The 14988-nt window shown below is 38.2% G+C and overlaps 2 protein-coding genes across 6 annotated transcripts in view; both read left to right on the top strand.

Annotated features, from left to right (window-relative positions):
- Positions 1–2947, top strand: part of RIPPLY2 (ripply transcriptional repressor 2) — a 44366-nt gene extending 41419 nt beyond the window's left edge. For both annotated transcript variants that reach the window (XM_087944054.1, XM_026665155.2), the window contains exon 4: positions 2658–2947. In XM_087944054.1, coding sequence (XP_087800180.1) covers positions 2658–2823 — 166 coding nt within the window. In that variant the 3' untranslated portion in view covers positions 2824–2947. The remainder of the gene's footprint in view (positions 1–2657) is intronic.
- A 4790-nt stretch (positions 2948–7737) lies between these two features.
- The window catches only part of CYB5R4 (cytochrome b5 reductase 4), a 34450-nt gene continuing 27199 nt past the window's right edge, over positions 7738–14988 (top strand). For 3 of the 4 annotated variants that reach the window (XR_015745412.1, XR_015745414.1, XM_087944017.1), the window contains exons 1-4: positions 7738–7928; positions 9883–10036; positions 13078–13178; positions 14403–14487. Coding sequence is in view for 2 of the 4 variants with exons in the window: in XM_087944017.1 (XP_087800143.1) it covers positions 7854–7928; positions 9883–10036; positions 13078–13178; positions 14403–14487 (415 nt within the window). In the remaining 2 variants the exon portion in view is untranslated. Of the gene's footprint in view, positions 7929–9882; positions 10037–13077; positions 13179–14402; positions 14488–14988 lie in introns of those variants that run through there. The other variant, XM_087944027.1, reaches the window with a different exon arrangement.

Genomic DNA, 14988 nt, shown 5'->3' with positions numbered 1-14988 from the left:
TTGTTTATCCTCTTGTTCTCTAATTTCAAATGTCAATCTACTCATTTCAGCACATTCCAATATTTTCTTAATAATTTCTTCCTGCAATGGTATTTTCTCAGTTTTCCAATTTTTAGCAAATACAAAGTATTACTTATTAAATTTATGTGCCTTGCTATCCAAAGCACTCTTCTTATTTCAGAACAGACTTGAAGGATTTTCTGTCTCAAGTGCTAGAAAAGTTTAACGTGCTGTTGGGATTCTGAATCTTCACTGGGAGAGTTGTTTTCTGCACACCTAAATGTCTTACTTAGGTCATGGTTCTACCGTGCCACAAAACTGCCCTGGTAATATCTTTTTCTGTCATGTTCCTTGGATGTTCCTTGCCATGTTCCTTCATCTTCAATCCAGCTTCTAAGTGAAACAGCCCAACTTCTTCCATAGCTTGGCTGGTATTAAGATTGCATTTAGTCTGGCTCCATCCAGGGACAGTCTCATTTTCAGTGTCACTCCCATCATTCCACAGACTCTGCCCCTTTTTGTGCACATCCGAAAGGGTAAACTGGTGATGTGACAACGCCATACGACTTTCACTATTTCAGTGGAAATGTTGGCTCCTACAAAGGCTTCTGCTTGAAGAGGCATAAAATCTGTTAAGTTTTGTCACCATGACCTTGGAGATAACGGAAGAGGCATGAGTGACTGGCACAAGTGAAGCAACGGAGCATGTAGGGTTTGCGAGCAGTTTTTGTGAACTCAAAATTGTCGAATGTTAAGCATTTCAACTCAGCAATGAGGAAAGACCTTAAGACTGACTCTAAAGTGGTCACCCATACTGTACTATTTTATTTATTTATGAAATTTATATGCCTCTCATCTCACTGTCAAGTGACTCTGGAAGGCTTACAACTTTATTTTTTTCCTGCTCTTCCTCTGGCCACGTTGTAGCATCTATGTCAATTTTTATATTTTTTATTTATATGAGATATATATTCTGCCCTTCTCATGTTTTGTACCAGTCAAGAATAAAATCCCCAGAGCTATTAAATAGGTTGAATTTTGCTGGCTGATCTAAGCCCACATATTTAAGCAAAGTTTTCTTTAGAACTGATCACTGTGCTTTCCAAACCATGGCCCATGATTTTTAAAGCAATTGATAAAGAAATTGGTATGGATTGTTGTAGCAGATGTGTCCAAATGCAGTCAACATTTTTCTGATAGCTACAGCTGCACATTGGTTACACTGTGGATCCTTGCCAGTACAGGCTGAGGACCTCAATATCCAAGGCCACCTATAGCATTTCTGTATGGTTTCTCTCCTTGTTGACAGTCACCCTCTGTGAGAACAGGATAGGATGAATTAGAAACCTGCTATATTTACTTAAAAAAATAGCAGATAATGGAATATTATCCTGTATGTCATTTGTAGTAAGCGACAAAACTGAATTTTTGTGCAGTGCTAAACTTTCTTCACTGGATATAAATAACTTCTATGGAATTATTAAGTGCCCCAAATTATTAAAAACTGCAGCCATAAAGTCCATACCAGATATCTTTGAGTCCCATTTAATTTATGAATAAGACCCAATGTTAATTGTGCCAGAGAAGTTGCATTTGACTGTGGTTGCCATTTTTTTCAATATTTGCATATTTGATTATGCAGAGTGATTATAAATGTGAAATGACTTAAGTGTTGAATAAAATCTGAACTTCTCATTAAACATTGTGTGCTTTAATATTATTGATGTACTGGTAATCAAGCAAAATTTCAATATCTTAAATCATTGCCTTGTATTGCAAGAATATAAATTGGGATATTCATTGGGAAAATTAAGGATTCTCTTTCAATCTGGGGGTTTTCCCATAAGCATTCCTGGTTATTTGTACTACGTCTGCAGATGTGTGCTGATGGGGTCATATTTGCTGTAATTAAATATAGTGTAACCTTAAATTAACTTACCATGTCTTCCTGCCTATATGCACTTCAACCGTATTTTAAAATCCTTCCAGTTTTAAAAAGCACTTTCTGTTCTTAAGCTCCTCTTGAGAAATATTAGAATAGTGCTGCTGAATGTTCTTGAGTGTGCTTGATAAAGTGGCAGTTAAAAATGAATAGTTTCAATCCCAGAAGATGCTTTGGAGTCTCCAACGTTAATTGTTCTGCCTAGATATTGACTTTACCATTTTGAGGGAAGGTATAGATGTAAAATCTCAGCATTAGCAAATTCATATGCACAGAAGAATAGCAGATATGTGTTCAAAGATAAATTTAGAAGATAAATGTCTTCTATTTTATCACAGTATATTTTATGAAATATTTATGACAGATTTTGAGGTGGAATGTTAATGCAAATTTGACTTTCGTGCTTTTACAAATTAAACAGCATTAAGCTCCCTGAGAGCATAAAGGCAATCTTTGAACAAACTTATGCATTAATTATTTCAGCAGCACGTACTTGGCCTAAAAAGAAACTGTTATCTCTAATTGTATATAATTCCATTTTCAAATACTGCTAATATTAAAGAAGTGATCGTTTATTTTAAGCTATTTTAAGCTAACAGCCTACTGAGTAGAATGAGATGAAGTGAATTTAAGTAGAATGAGACTTAAGTAGAATGAGATGAAGTGATTTTAATTATTCCTTACATATTAAATTGCATATGTCTATTTGTTTTAGGCTATTCTGGCCCAAATCCAAGTGTTTTGACTACATGTATCATGAAGCTGAAGCACTTCTGAGGAACTTTCCTGTCCAAGCCACAATTTTCTTTTATGATGAATCAGAGGACGAGGAAAATAGCGATGGCACAGACCATGAGTCTGGAGCAGAAGTGGATAATTAACTGCACTGTTTCCAAATGACCCTGTTTATATTCCTTTATTTAATATTAATATCAAAATGCAATCATAATATTTTAAGCTAATTTATATGTAAGTTATTGTGAAATTAAAATTATTTTTATAGTACCGGTATGTATGGGTTTTATGTCTTATACATAATCTTTCCTCCCTTGTCCTTCTGAAATCAATAATTTACCGTGTTTCTCACAAAATAAGGCCGGGCCTTATTTTTTTTTGAGCCCCGAAAAAACGGCTAGGCTGTCTTTTCGGGGGTGACTTAATTTCCTCCCCCACCAAGAGTGGCCAATACACACGTACCTCTCCACTAGGCCGTTTCTATCGGCCGACGAAAGCTCCCCGAAGGCAGAGTCCTCAGCCGCTTCAGGGCGAGGCGTGTCTTTCAGGTGATGGAAGCTCCCCAAGGGCAGTCACCAGCCACTTCAGCCGGTAGAAGCAGCCTTGGGGCGAGCGCATATGCACACTCCCCTCGCCGCGAGGCCGTTTCTATCAGCTGACGAAAGCTCCCCAAAGGCAGAGTTCCCAGCTGCTTCGGGGCAAGGCATGGCTGCCCGTGTCCCCTCGCCATTAGGCAGTGTCTTTCGGGCGATGGAAGCTCCCCAAGGGCAGTTACCAGCCACTTCAATCGGCCGGTAGAAGCGGCCTCGCGGCGAGGGGAGTGTGTGCTCTCGCCCCGAGGCCGCTTCTACCGGCTGAACGAAGTGACTGCTGGGGGGATGGTCTGCCTCCCAGTGGCTGGGGACCTGCCTTTGGGGAGCTTCTATCGGCTGATGTTCTATCAGTAGATCGGGGTATTCTAGCCTAGGCTACCTGCAGGGCACTCCTAAAGGCAAGTTTTCTCCTCACCCCCACTCTTCCCCCATTTCTCTTCGCCTCGTGTAGTTCTAATGAACGATGTGAGAAATGGCGGGGAAATGCATGGATTAAATAGGCCTAAATTTTGAGGATGGGGCTTAATTTCACCTCATGCCTAGAAATCATGCTGGGCCTTCCTATTGGTGGAGGCCGTATTGTTGGAGAAACACGGTAGTTATGCCAAGAATTAAATACTAATATATTAATTCGTACGTAATTAAATACGTACTAATATATTAATTCATAAAATGAAAAGATATAAAATTATAGGGGTGGCCAGATTAAATAAGAGTGAGATGGTAGAAAAGATGGGTTGAGAGATTCTATATTGGGATTCAATATTTTTTTTAAGAAAGAATAGTGATTTTTATTTATTTATTTATAACTTTATTATTATGCAAATCTTCTCAGAACCTTCAGCCTTGTGGTTTTTAGAGTTACAGTAGTAACGTGAAAAGAAGAAACACAAATTTCGATGTTTTACACCCAATACAAATAACAGGTAGTCCTGGACTTACAATCTCAGTTGATTTCTGCTGCTAAGCAAGAGAATACTTAGCAGTAGGTGTAAAATCTCAGCATTAGAAAATTCGTATGCACGAAAGAATACCAGATAAGTGTTTGAAGACGAATTTAGAAAATACATTTCTTCTATCATATCAGTATATTTTATGGAAGATTTATAATAGTTTTTGAGGTAGAATGTTAACTCATTGTGAGATGAGTCTTGTCCCATTTTACGAGATTTCTTGCTACAATTGTTAAGTGAACCCCTGCAGTTGTTAAATTAGTAACATGGCTATTCAGTGAATCTGGCTTCCCCGTTGACTTTGCTTGTCAGATTGTAAAAGGGGATCACATGACCCTGGGACACTGCAACTGTCAAAAGTACATGCCAGTTGCCAAGTATCTGAATTTTGATCACATGGCTATGGGGATGCTGCCAGTCTTAAGTGTGAGAAACCATCATAAGTTATCTTTTTCAGTGCCATTGTAGTAACTTCAGTCACCAAATGAATGTAAGTTGAGGACTACCTGTATACTCACTCTATAAACTGCTCTTTTAAGTAGCATGATTTTTAATCTATTAAACTTAATGTTGCAATCTTGCAAGCTCCTAAATCAGGGCTGTCAAACTCCCGCCCATGGGCCGATTGCATCATGCGCTGCCCATGCCCGGTTTAGCGAAGGGGAAAGAAGACCCGATACATCACATGATGCTGCCGTGATGACGTTTGACACCCTTGTCCTAAATCCACTTCAACTCAAACATGGGCATAGGACTTTAGACCAAATCAGTAACTTTTAAATTCAATCATGCCTAATTTTCTACGGAAAATTTTTAATGTCATTTTTATTAGTAATAGCAATAGTACTTAGACTTATATACAGCTTCACAGTGTTTTACAGCCCTCTCTAAACAGTTTTACAGAGTCAGCATATTGCCCCCAACAATTTGGATCCTTATTTTACCTACTTCGGAAGGATGGAAGGCTCAGTCAACCTTGAGCCTGTTGAGATTCGAACTGCCAAATTGCAAGCAGCCGGCAGGTAGCAGAAGTAGCTTGCAGTATTAAACTGTACAGTACAGTGTTAGTTTCATATGGTGACATTTCAGAAGGAGCACATTGGATTGCATGGGTATTTCCCTTGCATAGACAGTACATAATTACATAGCTCTATTCAGTGTAAGAGCTGGGCAGTGTTTCTGATTGGAAGGGGAAATAGTGCTTGAGAAGTGTGTGAGGTCATGAACTTAGCACCTGCCTGCGGTTCTTTGGGGCAGATGAAGCTTTTCCCACGATCATGTAGCTGCCCTCGACAGATGAAATACGACCCTGGAAGAGATATATTGTGTTCAATTTAACGACTTGCAGGCAAATGCTACAGAGACACTGACACTCTCCAGAATTGCTATTTGCCTTCAAATATAGTATTGCAAAATATAGTATTGTTTCCTTCTTTTTACAGTGAGATTAATAGGACAATTGAATGTATTCTACCTGGAAGTAAATGTCACTATTCCAAGATTTTTATTTTTATACTTTTTAACATACAGAAAAAGAAAATAAAACATACATTACACATAAGAGAAACCAGTCAGGCCAGTTTTAACATATCAGGCTGTGATCATGTAGAGTAATATTGATCAGTCTTTCTATTATACTTATAGGAAGACACTTAAAAGACAGTGGTGGATATTGTACATATAATTGATCCAGGTAGTTCCTCGACCCAACGTCGCCCCCCCCCCCCCAACCCAAAAAAAACAAAACGGCTGGCTCCCCCCCCCCCCCCGGGGCGGCCCGCTCGAGAAGCGCGGGGCGGCTCCCCCCCCCCCTCTCCTTGTGTCCCCCCACCCCTCCACCCCCCCCCCCCCCCCCCCCCCCCCCCCCCCCCCCCCCCCCCCCCCCCCCCCCCCCACCCCCCCTCCACTAACTAGCGTGGTGATATTGTACTATAATTGATCCAGTAGTCCTCGAGTGACCCAAAGCTACAACAGCAGTGAAAAAAAGGCTTATGACGGTTTTCACATTTACGACTGTTGCAGCATCCTCAGGTCATGTGATCAAAATTCAGACACTTAGTAATTGACTCCTATTTATGAAAGTTGCAATGTGATCACCTTTTGCAACCTTCTGACAAGCAAAGTCAATCAGGAAGCCAGATTCACTTAACAACTGAGTTATTAACTGCCGTATTGTGTTATTCACTTAACAACTGTGGCAAGAAAAATCATAAAATGGGACAAAATTCACTCAACAAATATCTCACTTAGCAATAACATTTTGAGCTCAATTGTGGTCATAAGTGGTTGTAAGTTGAGCCCCATACTAGGCTCACCTTGTATTTCCAATATTAAAAATTAATCCTTTTTGTTTGGTAACTCTACTGTTGGTCATATAGGGATACATTCAACTTTTGTTCAAATTTATATGCACATCTTTATGTTATTGATCTGTACACCATCATGTACTGTCTGCTGCCCTGTTCCTGCCATTTTTTGCTAACAGCAAAGCTCAGTGTAAAAGACTTTATTTTAGCCATTGATCCTTTGCAGCAAAAATAAAGAGACCCTTCTCAGTTTACTTCCATCCTGAAATGACAAATTAATGGATCAAATATATTTGAGAGAGTTCCTTCGATACTCATGTAGGAAGAAAAATGCGGTCCAGTTCCAAGCCGGGAGAAAGGCGCTGAAAATAAAATGGAGACTGATTGATGAGCAGAACCAACATCATCATTATTCCCATCTTCCTTTATCTCCTTATGACTATAATTGTGTTGCATGTATCTTAAGATTTATATTGTTTACTTAGTATTCTAGTATGATTTACATTAATTTCTTTATCAGGTATCCATGACTATCACTAAGTGTTGTACCTAATGTTTTATGATGAATGTATTTTTACAATGACTATGATAATGATCTATCACTATTGTTGTATGTACACTGAGAGCTTCTGCACCAGAGACAAATTCCTTGCTTGTCTAAATATACTTGGCCAATAAAGAATTCTAATTCTAATTAACTACTTTATTATTTTAATTCTTATTTCCTTCCGTTTAATTACTTTGTTCCATTCAGGACTGGCTCTACATTAAGGGATCTCAGAGCCTGAAATATAGTTTCAGAGGTTGACAAAAAAATGATTTCGGCTGATTGCACACGCATTCTCCTATTCCATTCAAAGCCACCCGCAGACCCTTCAAGAAAGCAGCTTTCCCCCACCCACTATTTTTCTATTTATTTTTCATTTTATAATATAACTGAATAAAATGTTAAGGCCAAAAAATAGACAGCAGAAGCGCGTACGGCGCGCGCGAAGCAAGCAAGCAACAGGGAGGGGCGAGAATGTGAACTAAATGGAGTGGGGGGGGGACTTTCCTGCACACCAGCGAACGCCGCCGATACTACTTTCCCACGTCAATCAAAACAACGAAACTCAAGCGCGAGCCGGGGGTGGGGGTGAGGGAGGAGAAGCGCAGGAACAGCTCGCGCGTGCTCTCCCGGCGCGCGCCTGCGCACTCTCCCACCCCGCCTCTCCACTCGGGAGCTGCTTTTTCAGCGGGCCGAACCCGGAAGCGGTTTAAGCTCTTCTCTCTCCGGCTCCGTCTTTTTTTTTTTTTCAGGGAAGCGGAGGATCGCAACGGGAAGATGCTGAACGTGCCTTCTCAGTCTTTTCCTGCCCCCGACTCACAGCAGCGGGTGGCCATCGCGGGACGCAGCAAGGTGCGGGGCTGGGTGGCGGCTTTGGAGTCGCCCTGCCTGGTGGGGCTGCTCTGTCTCACGTCCCACGGGAGACTGGGTGGGTGGATGTCGGGTGGATTTGCGGAGCAGCGCTTGTTAAACGTGACGTGGGGAAGGAAAGGCTGTTTGCATTGAAAATCACCAGGTGGCGCGATTTGTAGCGGAGCACCTGTTTAATTTCTGCCTGTCGTGGAGAAATAATCCAACGGGAAAAGCGCGTTGACCAATTAAACAAAAGTTTTATATAGTCATATTGGCTTCTTAATGGTGTGTGCTTTCTGTGCGGCACAGAGATCTAAAATATTCACTCTTGCGTAATCGTTTGCAAAACAGACGTTTTGTTGGCTTGTTTTGGAACCCAGTTTATTGTATACAAGTGTTCTGCAAATCCTGATTTACAAGAACAACATCTGGTTGTCTTTCTTAGATGCTTATAGTTAATCCCCCCCCCCATGTCTGTATTTCATATTCGTGGATCAAAATAAAAGTGAGATGGGGGAAGAAGAAAAGCAGATTTTGGAAGTGGCCGAGAAGCAATATGATTATGTGCCATCGTTTTTTTTTTTTTTTGTATGTAAGAAGATGAGGTTTAAAGAAGCTCTTTGTTAACATGGACTATGGATTTTGTGATTGTGAAACTGGGAAGCCAAGTTGTTGATCTGATTTGCCTGTAAAAATCTGGCAAGTGGAATAGTGGAGAACATAAAGTTTCTTTAAGTTTGATAACTGTACCAATTTGTCAGCTGCTTCTGTTTCCCAGAGACCGATGGGAGAGCTCATGGCACACCTAGTCAGGATGCAGTTGTGATAGGGTAGCCCACATTACAGAAAGATCATGAAATGTGTGGTGCCTCTTCTGGGAAAATAGAGTCAAATAACCACTTCCTTTTTTTAACATTGTGCCTTTAATATCTCTGGCCTACTCTTTCTTACTCAATTCCTGCTTCTTGTGTAATATACTTATCTTAAAAAATTGAATTGATGTAGCAATTTGCTTTGTGTGCCAGTTACTAGATGAATATTTGTGATGTGAGCTTTGGAACATTGACGTAATTTCAGAGTTTGCTTTAATATGAACTGAAGTTTATATGCTGAGAAAAAATAGACCAGAAGTATCTTTTAAGGAAATTATGTTGTGACCCTTGAATATCCTGAAAACAGCACTTGTTGACATCTCTCAGTTTTGTCATTTACCTAAATTGTACCCCATTTATTACTTCACTGTCTTTCCTAGTAATGGAGGGCTATTGAGTTTCCATATGTAGCAGAGCAGTAGCTCTAGCTATAATGACTAGTTGTGTTGGATGCTATAGTTCAGCTTTATGGAATGCCATAAGTGTGTTTATTGATGTGTTGATTGATTACAATTTTATTGCAACTTTTGTATAGGAACTCAAGGTAGTGTATGTAGTGCTTCTTCTGCTTAGATTCAATAATTTCCAATTTTGTTAGAAAAAGACTCTATATTGCCATATGGAAATGAATGATATGGAATATATACTTTATAAATCATTCATCATCTTTTCAACATAGCCTAGATGTCCTTCTGTGCAATTGTGTATAGCTTTGGATTCACTATGTGACAAATTAAAAGTAAAGAGAAATTGTATTTACTGTATAAATGTAGAGTGGAAAGGGATGGACTGATATTTAAAAAATAATTGTGAATCACAAAGGAATACCTGATGTGCTAATCAGCAATGGAACGGTGACATTGATGAGGCAATGGAGACATGGCACCATGTTCTTCAGGCTGGAAGTAGCTGTGAAAATCTGGCAGCAGATCCTTACTTGTGGTGACATTTAGTGCCAGTGGATTTTTTTAAAAAAAAAGCGAGCTGTACAAGGGTGCCTGATCTGCCATATGTTATCCAAATATGCTATGTCTCTTTTATTTATTTTGTTAATGTTCTTTATTTTCCTCTTCTCTTTTTAGGTACCTTTGAAATCAGGTCGAAGTCTTATGGACTGGATACGGTTAACCAAAAGTGGAAAAGATCTAACTGGTCTAAAAGGAAGATTATTAGAAGTTACTGAAGAAGAGCTTATGAAACATAATAAAAGGGATGACTGTTGGATATGTATTAGAGGTGGATTGTTCTGTTGTTTGTTCTTTACTATATCTTAATAACTGATATAGGATAATAAATCTTAGGAGCAGGTAATTTGAAAAAATATGAGGAATAGAAGCTTTTTAAGCAGATACAATATCTTGTGTTTTATGCATAGCTAATAAAACATCCTAGCATTTGCTGCACAATCCTATTAGATATCCTTAGCAAGACTTATTTCTGTGCTTAGTAGTATTCAGAAGATGTATTTTATAGGGTTGTGCATACTTTTCAAATGATTTCCGAAGTGATTCAATCCTTTGTGAGTGTGGCACCCCAAACAGCCTCAATTTGGGGACAGAACTGCACTAGCATGTGAACACAGATAATGTTGCTTTAAGAACTGTAATTTTAATAAATTGATTCTTTAAAGAAACTCTTTTTCAAGCTCTTGCAGAAGCTTGAAAAAAAAGGGGAACAGCTTTAATGAAAAAAGAGATGTGGTTTGCTCAATTCGTGGACATCCTGTTTTTTACGAACCATATTTTTTTCTGTTCCTTGGAACTCCCTGTCTGAGAAACTGAATTTAGTATAGGTATTATTGGTTTTGGTGCTTCAGTTCTTATATGTTTGGATGGCTTGAATCATATATCATTTAATGCCCTATAAAATATAACACCTAAGTGTAATGGGAGAGATAGTAATATCACTTAGAAATTTTTTTGAATGAAGAAAGAGCAGATCTTTTTTTATTATTCAATTGAGAACCTTTCATTCATAAACAATAGACGACATACATAATGTTTCCTTTTTGTATTTTCCCCATAATAACTGAGAGATTGGATGGGTTCAGAATCACCCAGGGAGCTTCTGTGCAGAATGTGCAATCAAAATAATCTCTGATTTACAGGATCAATTGCAGCACTGATAACAGTATAATTGAGATACACAAAGATGGCTGCATACACAGAGATGGTTGTACCAAGTGTAATTATGAAAAAGCTGTTGATGAAGCTATACTATGGTGAAGTACTGTATCCTAGATAAATATCAACATATATTGAACATTTTTTGGCCTTTCATGATTTCTTCAAACATTTAAGTAGTTAGAATATTCTCTATGAAAGCCTTGGTGGTCTCTTGTGGTTGCTTGGTGGCAGGCATTTCATTACCTGAATAGGTAACATCATCACTGTTAGTGAGTGTGGAGTTTGCTCACAGTTCCTTTCAGGCATTTGCCAGAATGTGTGGAGAGTTCAAAATAGGAAGAGAACAGGAGTGTACATAGTTGTCAGCTGCCTTTACTGCTTATAGGTCATGTGGAGAATTGTGCTGGTGATCAAGTTGTCCCAAAATCTTTTCATCCCTCCGGTTTACATTATATTCTATATGCAGTTTGCAACTTTCAGGTAAAAACACGAAAAGGCTTGCAATGGATATTGTTCGGAGGAGATCAGCTGAAGTGACTTTCAGCTTTTAAAACTTTTAGAGTGTGGAAATGTCCTTGATTTCTGTTTGCCAGAAAGAAAAAAAAGCCAAACTGAAGAAGAAAGGACATAGGACAGGGGTGTCAAACTCGATTTCATTGAGGGCCACATCAGGGTTGTGTTTGACCTGGGGGAGTGGGGGGCGTGGCCAGGGTGGGCATGGTCATCTCGACGTCACTCGTGTCGGGGGGCACTTGTGGCCTGAGCGCTCTGCCAGAGAAAATGGGCTCCTGAACTCCATTTTCGGCTACGACAGCCTCCTGCAACCTCTGCCAGCAAAAACACAGCCCTCCCAAGCTTCATTTTTGCTGGCAGAAGCACCATGGGCCAGTCCTTCTCTATTTCCAGGGTCTAAACACCCTGCGGGCCGAATCCAGCCTCTGGGCCTTGAGTTTGACACCCCTGACATAGGACATTATCTGTTCAAATATGCAGCCAATACTATTCACCATTTTATTTTATTATCTATTAGTAAACTATGTTTTGATCTTTAACAAACATAAAATTAAAAATGTACTACATTACTTATTTATTTATTAAACTTGTATGCCGCCCATCTCTCCAAAGGCGAATCTATAGTATTAGCTGTGGGATTCATGACTATAATTTAAGAATGACCTCTAAATTTGTAAATTACAGTATATGGATACCAGCTATGAAGTTGTGAAATAGGTTTTATGTTGTCTGTCATGAAATTACTATTGAACTGAAATCTATAAAAATGTAAAACTTCATAAGATTAAAATTATGAAATTCGAATTAAACATAGATCAAGTATATTTATAATAACACAGGCAGTCCTCTCTATTAGGAATTATTGTATTATTCCTCTTCAGTAGAGGAATGTCTGCATAGGGTTATCAAGTGAAGATGTTTTGCCTGTGCTCATTTAGGTATGTGTTAACCTGTTTTTTTTCCTTGAACAAGCAGGGATACAAGGTATACTAATACATCCCGATGCTTTATGATGAAAGAGATGATAAAATTCATTTGTCAGCATAGAAAGTAAATGAAGCTGACCTTAGAGATAATGTATAATATTAATGTAAGCTGCTTTATATGCAATATAAATATTTTGCACTAGATGGCATTCCTAGTACAAATAACAAAAAATGCAAATACTATATAGCCATAGCCTATAATATGTATGTCTGCCTAGGAACCGGGAATATTTTGCCAATTTATCTTTCAGTTGGTTTCTGACTTAGTTCATTAGAAGGTCATTCTAATTTTTTTTTAATTTAGTAGGTTGTATTACAATGTTCCATTTTACTGTGTGCTTTATATAGAGCCCAGAAATCTCTTGGAAATGAAGTGTGACTTAATATTTTTTAAAAATAAACAAATAACTATACAGGATTATGGTTATGTATTTACTTGAGGTCTATTGTCATGGATGAAATGTTTTGACAACTATTTTTAGAATAAATGTTTTTTTATGCCATTCAATTCAGCTAACACAACCAGCAAAGCATAACCAGCTTCATTGTTTCAGTCTTTGTTCAAAATAAACATGACATTTTATACCACTTTTAGTTTTCAGCAAATTCCTCATTTAAATGGTATTTTTAATAATAGTTCTTTGCTTTCTAGGGCTTGTGTATAACGTAACACCGTATATGGAGTATCACCCTGGTGGAGAAGTTGAGTTAATGAAAGCTGCAGGAACTGATGGCACAGATTTATTTGATCAGGTAGCAGCAGAGTTAGTTGGTGTTCAATTTCTAAAAATATTGTGCTGCACACTAAGGGGTCTTGTTCCCAGAAGAAAAAAACCGCTGCTTTGTAATGCATCTCATTAAAACATTACATTTTAAGGGATAGACTTAGACTTAGAATAACTTTATTGTCACTTTGAATGTATACTAATCGGCATACATTAAAATGAAATTTCGTTGCATACAGCTCTCAAAGGGTTACCACCTCCAATATGCTGATATAATTATTATAATAACTAGTTATTAATAACTATAGCATAAATTTAAAGCATTCCAAAGGAAGTGAACCAACAAGGCTCACAATCTTTCTTTCTTTTCTTTCTTTCTTTCTTTCTTTCTTTCTTTCTTTCTTTCTTTCTTTCTTTCTTTCTTTCTTTCTTTCTCTACCTCCACATAGACAGACACAGAGGCACAGATACATAGATAAACTTACCTACCTTACCTAGGAGAAATTCATCTCAGATTAAAGTGAATGTTGTGAACTGAAGTTCTCTTTAAAAAAATTAAAATAAAATGCACAACATAGTTACGGTTAGTTTTGAAAAAATGGATTACATATTTAGAGTTCACCTGAGGAGGAAAGGCATAATTCCTTTCCTCCTTTATTCCTGCTATGAATTAATGTGTGGAATAGGAAGTGTTATATATAGCTCAGGAATTACAGGTAACCCTCAGCTTGATTGTTTAGCAATTGTTCAAATTTATAGCGGACCCTTCAAAAGCTACCTGTGATGGCCATAAGCCATCCTGCCCATTCTCAACCACATGATCAAATTTTGGATGCTTGGCAGTTGGTTCATTTTTACATCCATTTGTAGCATCCTGCACTCATGTATCTGCAATTTTTGACGGTTTGGGGTTTTCTTTCTGCCAATTTCTGGCAAAACACAACCAATGGGTATAATGGATTTGCTTAACAACCATGGTGCCACTTCACAACTCTGCAAAAAAAATAATAATTGTAAACTTGCATTTTGTGTAGTGACCTGCTTAATGACCACAATGAGTTACCATAATCTTGGGTTCAATTACATTTGTAAGTTGAAGACTGCCTGTATGTTTTTATTCACTTACCAACTTGCTTATTAGTGTTGCTTAATTGATGGGATTTAGAATATTTTCATGGTTATTTAGAAGTATGTTATCAAGTATGTTAGATGAACATAAATGTCAAATAGAAGCTTACATTTTTCCTGGCAGGTTCATCGCTGGGTCAATTACGAATCGATGCTGAAAGAATGCTTGGTTGGAAGAATAGCCCTGAAACCAGCAGCTTCTCTAAAAGGTATACTCTATTCCATAAAGTGTGCTCAATTTCAGTGACCTGAGTCAAGAATGATTGGCGTGGTCTTGTATAACATGTCTCAACAGCAGTAGCACCTGGCTGACTTTACTGGGCTTAGAAACTAAGTTTGCTATTAAGGAGTTTCAGATATATAGAATAGACGGTAAATGGAAACAATATTCTGGAAATAGACAGTGTGTAAGCCTTCTCCTGCGCTGTTGCCAGGAAAATAGTACAGATTTGTTTATGGAGTTATTAGAGGTTAACTTGAGGGTGTTTTTATCCTTGGAATATATAAAGAATATCAGGATGCCTAGCTTTATAAAAAATTACATATGTTAACTTTAAATACAAGACTCAATGTCAATAAACTCTCCAAAATGTTATTTAGAAGGCATGTGGTTTTCTACTTTATAGTGGATTTTTAAAAAAAAATGCTGGCCAAGAATATATAGAGATTTGTGTTATTGCTGCTCTTACACACAAGGTAATCAAGTAATT

The sequence above is a fragment of the Notechis scutatus genome, chromosome 1 (genome assembly GCF_049901735.1).
Source record: "Notechis scutatus isolate UNSWTSFEM ecotype Mainland chromosome 1, rNotScu1.2, whole genome shotgun sequence".
In the NCBI taxonomy this organism is placed as follows: domain Eukaryota; kingdom Metazoa; phylum Chordata; class Lepidosauria; order Squamata; family Elapidae; genus Notechis; species Notechis scutatus.
The sequence above is the reverse complement of the archived record's forward strand: the minus strand, read 5'-3'. Positions and strand labels throughout refer to the sequence as shown.